The following is a 9,701-nucleotide window of genomic DNA, read 5'->3' on the forward strand; positions in this document are numbered from 1 at the left end:
CTTTGGGGCAATTGTACTTCAATTTAAAACATCATTAAAATACTCCACCAATATAAAGGCCAGCTGAATTTAAAGCCATAACCACTGAACACAACATAAATATTCACCAGCACCATCAACACAGAAAATTTCTTATGTCTGTGCTGTGAGCTTTGTTAATACAATCATATTGTGGTGACTAAGTAAAAAGGATATAGAAATAACATCACCCTACTTTAATGGCTGTGATGTTGAAAGATGTTTACTATTTTCACTGGTTATAGCAGGAATTAGGATCTTGTTGCTGGCAGCACCTAAATCTGGATTACAGATTGTTTCCAGAACATTTAGCTACTGTACAACCAGAACACACAGTAGACCCACAGCGGATCAGAAACACGTGGTTCTCCATTATGTTGGCCAACATTGAATATTTTATCAAGAACACATGTTGGAATCTAAAGGATTCCAAAGATCACACACACACGATAGATGATTTCAGTCAGAAATGTATTAAATTAATCACTTTCATTACTTTAACAAGCACAATTTACAGTCAAAAACAGGCTATGGTCCATTAGTGCCTTAGACAAGCAAGTAATTAACACATTAGTCATTTGTAACACACAAGGGCAGGATTCTTTAAAAACTGCAGTTATGTCAGGTCATCTTTAATATTATTTGACATGAGACATTAAACTGTACATGAGACTGTGCATTATGTCTCTCAAAGCTTCAGAGAGACATGAGGAAAAGTCTGGCATGTCATGTGTCATTAGCGCTGCCTCAGAGAGGTCTGTGTACAACTAGCATGTCTTTCACTTGACAGACACGTTAAGCCCACATCTGCCACGTACAGATCATTTACGTTTGAGTACTTCTCACAAATCGCTCCCTTGCTGGTTTTTCAGATCTACGACAACAAGGACCAATCCCTTGGTGAGAGACAACATGAAGATCTGAAAAACCAGGTCTGCATTGTTAAATGTCACAGTATTTCTTGAACCTACAAAAGATTTTGTGCACCTTAAACCAGATTAACCCCTTTTCTATTCAAGGCAAGGAGTGCATTAAGGTGTATCATGCCTTTTGAGTAAAGGGAAACCACTGAGGTCACAAATGGCAATCACAGCACACTTAATCCATGTAGTGTTAAAAAACACATCAATATCTTATCAGGAGAACACTGTTAGATGGGCCACAGCATAATACCTGGGCAAAACACACTTAAAGATGGAGCTTTGAATATGCCCCAGTAATATCTGAATCCAATAAATAAAAATGCATTGAGGTGAGCTGCAATAAAGAAAGAGGTTACATCATTGTCGTAATTTCATTTAAACTATGCAAAGTGAGGGGTCTTAAGCACAGAATCCACATGAGGCAATGATTCTTTGAAACACTTCAAAAATCATCTATAGACAGAAAGTATTGGTGTTGAAGAGACAGAGGATTTACAAGACTGTCAACAAGTAATTAATAGAGAAGATTAATTAAATCAATTGTACATTTTGTAAACTGGATTTGATTTAGGAAACAAACCGCCCCAAACGTGTTGGGGGGGTCCCATCTCCAAAGAGTCGTCCATTTTGTTGCATAACGTCATTTGAGCTTGGGCTGCAGTTCTTTTAGCTGACAGATTCATAGAGTCCATCAGAGGGAGGAGCAAAACTGAAGACCTTCAAGATAAACTTTTAGACTACTGAGGTATCGAACAACCAATTTCTTCAATTTCGATACGTGAAAAAAAGAAAGAAAAAAGTCAAATTCCTGGAAGAAATAATAGGATGCTGCATTTTCCAAGGTGGCTGGAATGTTGACCACACTTAGCCCCTTGTCCCAAATACCTTGTTGACCCCTCCTCTCACATGGTGAGAGCAGAGGCTAAGGAGGATCTGTGCAATATAATATGGAACAGGGGCAGAGGGTAGTTACGCACTGTACTGGACCATGGAGAAAGTCTTCATGACACTGTCCAGTGCCACACCAGCCTCCTGCATTTCGTACCTGTGGGTGACACCAAGCGTCAGAGTCAGCTCTCTCTGAAAACATCATATTCATATGACATTTGTATTTGTGAGAAACTTCCACATGCATACTCACTCCACACTCACCAGTCAGAGGTGGAGACAGTGTAGTAGATGGGCAGCCGTGAGGAGTTGAACTCTTCCAGGCTGCACCCTCCCATGTTGGAGAAAAGAAGCCAGTCTCCTACACTGAGCTCAGGGAGCAGGCAGCGCTCCACCACATGGTCCAGCTGGTCCAGTGACGGGCCCCACAGGCTGCTAGGATACACCGCCTCCTCAGCACACAGCACATGCTGGAAAGGGAACAGTGTCATCAGAAATGTTAAGGATTGCTCTTCATCTGATCAAGGCCTTCTGTCAAAACTAATGACATCTCTACTACACATGTGAAGTAACACTCTCTGTGTGACATGATACGCAGTTAAAATACCAATGAAATTAACTGATACATAATCATTTACAAACTGTATTTGCGTGGAAGCTTTGAATGTGATAAATGACGCCCCCAACCTCTACTTGCTTAATAAATAGGAAGCAACCTAAAAATAGACAACCACTGTCAACGAACTAATATAAGTTCTCAGCCTACAACTGTACGCAACAAGGATCTGGGTCGTTTGGAATGAATTACAACAGCCCTGAAGTAAGAGAATACAACCTCTACATCAATTGCCATCTTTGTTTCTTTTACCCAGACTGTCTCTAATCAACTGTTTCATTATTGTTAACTACAGCTCCAGTTTTACTTTATGTTGTGTAGTTGGTAACACTTTCAGTTATTTTAAGCTCGTGAGGGAAACAAAGCAGATGAGAGGAAGTGCATCATTAACTACAGCTGGGTAGCAAACAGCTTTTTGTGGGGCACCATTAACCTTTTTGATTAATGTCACACCTCGAGCGAATGCTAAGTTTAAATACTTCGGTTTTGTATGAAAGTCAGAAGGGTCTTTATATGGGACAACACAATTCACTACAGCAATTCTGATCCCGCTTCCTGAAACACTCATAATGCATGACCCCCTTTCCCTTCTCAACTAGAGCTGCTATCAGATGCTGCATTCAGCCCTGAATGGGGTTGACTCTCTTGAGTGGAGGCCTACTAACCTTGTGGACTGATGGGGCAGCAATGGAGTTTCCCAGCAGCTTGCGGCTGAATGGGCCATAAACACCCTCATTCATGTAGTACAGGAACTCCGTGTCTTCATTGTTCTCACCTGAGCAAATACAGTGGATGACCATGTCAGAATATATGGAACATACTGCATTATCTACAAACTGGGGACTTGGTTGTGATGATTTTGTTAAGATTATGCAACACCAAAGTGTAAAAAACCTTGAAACAACAAACATAAGAACAGAAACCATTGTCTTTTTTTAAGACTGCATACCATTACCTGCACATATTCACAATCAGGGTGTAGACAGGTATTACAATGAAATTAAACTGGACTACAGAGGACAAAGAGAACCTCTGTGAGAAATAAGTGACCCACCTTGAGGTAGGCTGTCCCAGTGCTGGGTCAGCACCTTTTTGCCAATCACGTTGACAGCCAGGCTGAAAGCTGAGCTCACATAGAAGCTGCCTGGCTGGGCCAACACCTGCACCCCGGACAGTGGGCTGAAGTAAGCATCCAGCAGTAGCCTGACTGCAGACTCAACCTGAACACACAAAGTTATAGCAAATATGCATTCTTAGGATGTTTCCAGATTTTAGCCATTAAATTATCTTAAAGCAGAAATCGACTACTTTACACCGGATGTTAATAAGAGGCGACTGGTGTGACACTGGGGTTAACAGCAAACAGATGGCAGAGCATCCAGAGGTGTACATGTCCTGGCATTTCACATCACTGTTGTGTGTTAACTGTCCAGCCAGATGAATGAAAATGTCCTTGAGCTAACTGTTCATATCTCTACTAATCTGTTGATGGCTAAAGAGAAAAAAAAGCATCAACTACAGCACTTGTAAAAAGTGTAGCTTAACTTATGCTCTTCAGTTAGTTTTTCCATTTTAAGCCAAGTCTTTGCAGAACATTGTGCACTGTTTGTGATTTGAAAGGCTCTATAAAGATTTCTATGAAATTACACAGAAACTTAAGGTGTGGGCCAACTGGTGACAAGTTTCAGCTATAAAGCCTTAATTAAAACACCCTAACTGTTTCCCACTTACCTGTTTGAGCTGAAACTCTGAGCCAGTAAATCCACCACCAATGTCCAGGATGTTCATGTTAAAGCCCAGATCCGCCTGAATGGAAACAACAAACACTCAGTTGTTGTAACAAATGAAATAAAAAGGCATTGAGGATACAATGAGACAAAAAAAACTTGAGTTGACTTATATCTACAGAATCCCTACTGACTCATTTTATATTCAAAGATATTTTCCTACCCCCATGTCAAACACACAGCGGGCATCTGACAATGCATGGGTGTAGGCTTCTTGCAGGTCTTGGCAGGAGCTGGGGATGTGGAATGTCACTCCCACCACCTGGACCCCCAACTCCTTGGCCGCTTCCAGCAGGTGCCGGCAGCTCTTCAGAGAGAAGCCGAAAGCCATGCTGGTCTCAGCTGCATGGGCCTGGGTGGTCAACTGCAGCAGCAATCTAGAAGAGACAAAAAAAAAAAAATCAGCCATTTATCAAAACATGAATGAAACACCCATCTCAGCAAAGTAATTAAGTTTGACATTAAGGGAGGCTTTTTCAATTTTCTCTTCATTTTGAACCCAAAGACAAAGTGAATGTACTTCACTGTCAAAATAGTGACTACATTGACACCTTTTTTCAGTTTTACAGACATTTATGAGGATTTAAAGCAGCTCAGCCAAATGTTTTCCTGCTTAATTTGATCTCTTACTTTGCATTGGGGTGCAGGCGGGAAATCTTGGACAACTCTGCCTCACTTTCACACACAAGATGTTGGATGTTGTTCTTGGCAGCGTGCTTGATGTGTGCCACTTGCTTGCAAACACCAGACAGAATGATGTTTTCTGGTGGTGCGCCATGCTCCAGCACCAGGCTTACTTCAGCCTGGAGGAAAGAGGACACACATGTTAGAGAAATTAACGCAACAAAGTATAAAAGCCCCATCAAAACAATCAAAAAGGTACCATAAATCAAAAGGATAACAGTTATCAGCTGACTAGTAATAAATGGAGTGCTTGTAATGTAATTGCCCCAAAATGTCAAGTGCTCTCATAAGAGGATGAGGGACTGTGCAGTTTAAAAAAAATAAACATAATCAAAGCTATCTGAATTTGATTCTGTGAAGTTTCATGCTTACCTTGTTGGCACAAATGAAGCCCAGGCCCAAGGAGGCAAGCACCTCGATGACCGCTGGGCTGCTGTTGCACTTGACTGGGTAATAGGGCTGCAGCTGTGGCACTACGCTCTGCCAGCACACGTGCTGCCGCATCAGGGCACCAAGGTCACCCACCACAAATGCATTCTTCTCCACCTGGGAACACAAGATGAAGCGACAGCTACACTGAGTGCACAAAGCAACTGGCCAAAACACTAAAATCACATCTAGCTAATGGACATGGACAACAGCCGAAAAGATAAAAGCATGAAAGCTAGATGAAACATCTTGGGAATTTCTGCCACTGCAACCTGTCGCTATTAAAAGGCCTGCAAGCTGAACTGACCAGAGCCTGCTCACAGATGTGTTCGTCAATGACATCTTCAAGGGTCACTCCTCCCTCCAGGAGTTCAATGGTGTAGCTGGGTTTGTCAGCGAGTCCTTTCATCTCAACCGTATTCCGCTAAGCCGACAATCATAAAGAACAGATAAGCAAGTCAAGGGGTCACGACTGAGCCAATGGGGTCCTGCCGGTATGCAACAAACTGTAAAAAAGAGAGGGAGACAAAATGGTTAACTTTTTTATAACCATTTAAGCAACCTAATGAAATACACAGGCATAGGGCTGATGAACTTCTCCCAGAGTATTCATACTGTTTAAACTCAACAGATATACATAAAAGTATAACACACTTTGACACACATATCCTATTATCTGTGTATTATGAACCCAAGACTAAACTTAAAATGTCTCCATTCATTCCTGACCCCAAAAACAAAAAACAAAACATGACAGTCTTTCTTGTAGAATTAATAAATGTATATGATGAATAAAGGTGTATATTCCTTATAAAGTTTACACTTAAATCTCTTGACTTCTGATAAAGCTTCAACCTTAATACAAAGATGTTTAATAACCACACCACAGTTTATATGTCAAAGTCTATCCAGAGCACAGTGATCCTGGACTTTGGTGCGCGTGTGTGTGTCTGTAAGTGAGCATGGGTCATTCGGTATACAAGAGACACTGAGTCACTCACATGGACAAGTCAGGAGATGGACCTGTCCCGCTATCAGCTAGGATCCCAAGGTGGCTCAGCGTTGAAGTCAAAGTGCTCCCGGTAAAGAGCCGCCCCTAGACCCTCTGGGTAGCGCTCATACACCTGTGCAGAGACAGGGGAGCCCTGGGGAATCAACACAGTTAATGTTAGACAGGAATAGACACCGTTAAAGGAAGTCGTGTAGCTCTGTGGTCAGCCATCAGATGGAGCATCCATGGCTCGGCTTGTCAGTCACATTGATGTCACGTATTAAAAAGTTTACCACTACCCTCTATGGAATCACATTTGTTGCCACCGTGGTCAAAATTTCACCTACACAATCGATACGTTAAGCAACTCTCGCGCCCGTTTACGTGGCCTGTTGCCTTTAACCCAATAAACACCTCGTATATTAATTCTGACCAAATCCTCATCTCAGACGTCTATTTTTAAACACAACTAGTCGACGTTAGGCGATAAGTATCTGAATAAAACATGACTGAGCAAGCAGTGCCGAGACTTAACAAATGACGATATTATTACTGCGACGCGTCACCAAAACAAAACATGAACGCCTATAGAACAATAATGTTATTAACTGTTAAATACATTTAAAACGTGGAAGTGCGGCTACGGTGAACGTAGGAAACGCCATTGCGAGGAAACGCGCCGCTCAGAGACTCCTGGCAACGACAGAGCTGCTAACGTTGAGCTTCGAGGGAAGAAGCTCATGTTAGCACTGTGTTTAGCTGATAACCCCCAAACAAACCTCGGCACTGACACAACACAGGGACAAACACCAAACTACGGTGTTAAGGTGGCTTAATAATATACTGAAACGTTTAAATCTAACACAAAGACATGTCAAAAACACGGAATTAAATGAATCGGTCTGTCATGTGCGGCAAGACGGCAGAAAGACCAGCCCGCCATGTTACGTCCGCCTGCTGAATCCAAGGAACTCAACCGAAGTATTTCGCTTTACTTACGTGAGATAACGGCCAGAATGTTTTGGAAAATCGTCTTCTCTTTTTCGGCGGAATTTTTAAAGAGTAGTGGGCACAACGATATAAGAAAGAAAGAGGGCTGCTTTTGCCATATGTTTAGACGAAGGGACGAGCGTCGGTTGAACAGCGTCTTCTCTGTCTGCTGATGGGTGGAGAACTACTGAAGCCGAGCAGGAGGAAGTGGAAAAGGTAATCAACGGCCTGGGGGTGGGGCTTAACGTTCAGTTTCACCAATGAGCGTTCAGCATTTTTGAGACCGCACCAAATATGTACTTCCGAGTATCATACAGGCCGCGGTAGATATGTGGTATTACATAACCGTAAACTTTCCGTAGATGGCCATTCGTTTCAGTGAACCAGGCCAAGACACTGCTCTTTGTTTTCATGGGCCAATTCAGACACACTTATTGCTGTACAGTCCAGCTGTAACAAATCACTGCCCGGATATAAGGTCATGTGTTCATTCATTTGATTCATTTTATATGGTTTAGCGTGTTTGTTCTCTTGGATTTATTTAAAAATGTGTTTATTTTCTTGCTTAGTCGCTAAGTATTTATCTATTTTTTTCTATTTAGTACTCGTTCAGTTTATTGTTGTTGGATGTTTATTTTTCCAAACATCTTTCTCCATCACAAATCTAAAACAAATAAAAGTACATGAAAATCACCTTCAGCAATTCGTTGATGGTTTGAGGATTATTTCTATTTTCCTCTTTCAAGCTTATTTTCTAGTCTGTCTGAGCTTGCTAAAGGACCGTTAACATGCTTTAAGTTGCATTCTGGCAGCAGCTGTTTCAGCCATGATAATATAGCCCTATGCCTACCTTGATGTTAATTTAACGAATTATTCAGTACTTTTCATAGACATTCAGTGAATACAAAGCCAATATTTTCATCCCTGCTTTTTTCCAAACAGCATTCATCAGCACTGAAGACATTTGGAGCAGAAGCACTGGCTTTATAGCTGGGAAAGTTATGAGGTTAAGAAAGTTAATGGGTCAAAAGCCTTCTAATGACAACAATCACCATCAATTACATGTTATTACTGTTTTTACAGCCTTGGTGAACTCACTTGATCAGACAGAACAAACAAAATATCCCTCTATCCAGGTTATTTTGGCAATCACTGTGTTCCAGTTTGTGTCTCAAATCTGGGGGATTATTACGATTCAAGAGCTTATTGAATATTTGTTGATTAGTCCTTGAGCCTTTGTCAAACTCACTTCTAGTCCCATTTCAACTCTGAAAGCTGAATATTTTATGCAATCCATAAAAAAAAAATCATTTTTCAAAATTAATCTCATTAAGCATGCTGGTCAGGAGTTCAGTACACTGCTGAATGACAAAATGAGCCCAAAAACTCAGCGTGCAGCCACTTAGTCGTATGACTTGAGTTGGAGGACTGGAGCACTGGAAGAAAATGCTGTATGGCTTCATCTGTGTTTCTATAGCTTTCTGTATGTTCATTAGCTCTTATCTTTGTTTTATGACACAAGAAAGGACACTGTGTCCACAAAACAGCTTGACCTGGAAAATATTGGCTTCTAAACAACAAGGAAAGTTCTATATGGAAGCATTCTGACACAGACATGTTGAAGGCTCTCAGCTGTCTGGCCTTCTTAACTATGTTTAGAAACCAAGTGACTGGATTAAACATATGGATTCATGCTGTACAGTCAGGCTAACGACCCCGAGGTTCAAATGAAAGGAATAGCTAATCAAATTGGGCCTTAACTTTCTAATTTCCGAGAAATAAGATATTTCTAGCTAACTTCTGACTTCTAAATCTATTTAGCACTAGTGGGATAGTCAAGTCAGTGTTTATTTATGTAGTTGTGTGCAATATAAGAAACAAGATAAAGTGTTTGACAGAGCCATAAACACAGACAGATGCCAATAAAAACAAGGCGTGCATACAAGTGATCTAGGGAAGTCATATTCTGTCAATAACATAATGTTTATCACCAGATATTGTAATGTCTGTGTTGAAATAATTCAATGCCTTTCATGTCATGTTTGCATTCTTTACAGTTTTAGATAACACGGTTTTGGATTATGACTGCACAATTACAGTAATCAAGGCTCAAAAAATGAAAGAAAGTCAAAGCTTTGATAATTATTCCAATTAGATATAATGTTGTGTTTAATATCCTCACAATTTCTATCAATAATGCAACAAAGTGTAGGTATAAACTTAAGTCAAAAAATAAAGTATGTGCATCGAGGTTCTCATCAGGGTCCATGAGGAGAGAAAAACAACAACAACAAACAGCTAAATCAGTCAGGTCTTATGAAATTGTTGGTTTATATACACTGGTTCACAGCTGTTAAGTGATGTAGCAGTTAAAT

The 9,701-nt window shown here is 40.9% G+C and overlaps 1 protein-coding gene across 2 annotated transcripts; it reads right to left on the bottom strand.

The window, feature by feature from the left end:
• Positions 1–472: 472 nt before the first annotated feature.
• Positions 473–7,521, bottom strand: azin1b (antizyme inhibitor 1b). Of its 2 annotated transcripts, none has more exons than XM_070984448.1 (11): positions 7,336–7,521; positions 6,347–6,490; positions 5,653–5,851; positions 5,289–5,462; positions 4,863–5,035; positions 4,396–4,609; positions 4,177–4,251; positions 3,500–3,665; positions 3,111–3,220; positions 2,094–2,299; positions 473–1,986 (listed from the first exon to the last, which is right to left on the bottom strand). In XM_070984448.1, the coding sequence occupies exons 3-11, from the start codon at positions 5,752–5,754 to the stop codon at positions 1,911–1,913; spliced, it is 1,296 nt and encodes a 431-aa protein (XP_070840549.1). In that variant the 5' UTR covers positions 5,755–5,851; positions 6,347–6,490; positions 7,336–7,521; the 3' UTR covers positions 473–1,910. The 2 variants fall into 2 exon arrangements, with proteins under 2 accessions (XP_070840549.1, XP_070840550.1); XM_070984449.1 differs by having other exon boundaries at positions 6,347–6,469; positions 7,336–7,512.
• Between the last annotated feature and the right edge of the window lie 2,180 nt (positions 7,522–9,701).

This window comes from Chaetodon trifascialis, chromosome 17 (assembly GCF_039877785.1).
Source record: "Chaetodon trifascialis isolate fChaTrf1 chromosome 17, fChaTrf1.hap1, whole genome shotgun sequence".
In the NCBI taxonomy this organism is placed as follows: domain Eukaryota; kingdom Metazoa; phylum Chordata; class Actinopteri; order Chaetodontiformes; family Chaetodontidae; genus Chaetodon; species Chaetodon trifascialis.

Excerpts from the sequence above, each read along its gene's own strand:
- azin1b (XM_070984448.1), bottom strand. The coding sequence starts at position 5,754 with ATGAAAGGACTCGCTGACAAACCCAGCTACACCATTGAACTCCTGGAG. Across the intron at positions 5,463-5,652 it reads ACATCTGTGAGCAGGCTCTG|GTGGAGAAGAATGCATTTGT; the intron begins GTCAGTTCAGCT and ends TTGTGTTCCCAG. Across the intron at positions 2,300-3,110 it reads CTGCCCCATCAGTCCACAAG|CATGTGCTGTGTGCTGAGGA; the intron begins GTTAGTAGGCCT and ends TTCCCTTTCCAG.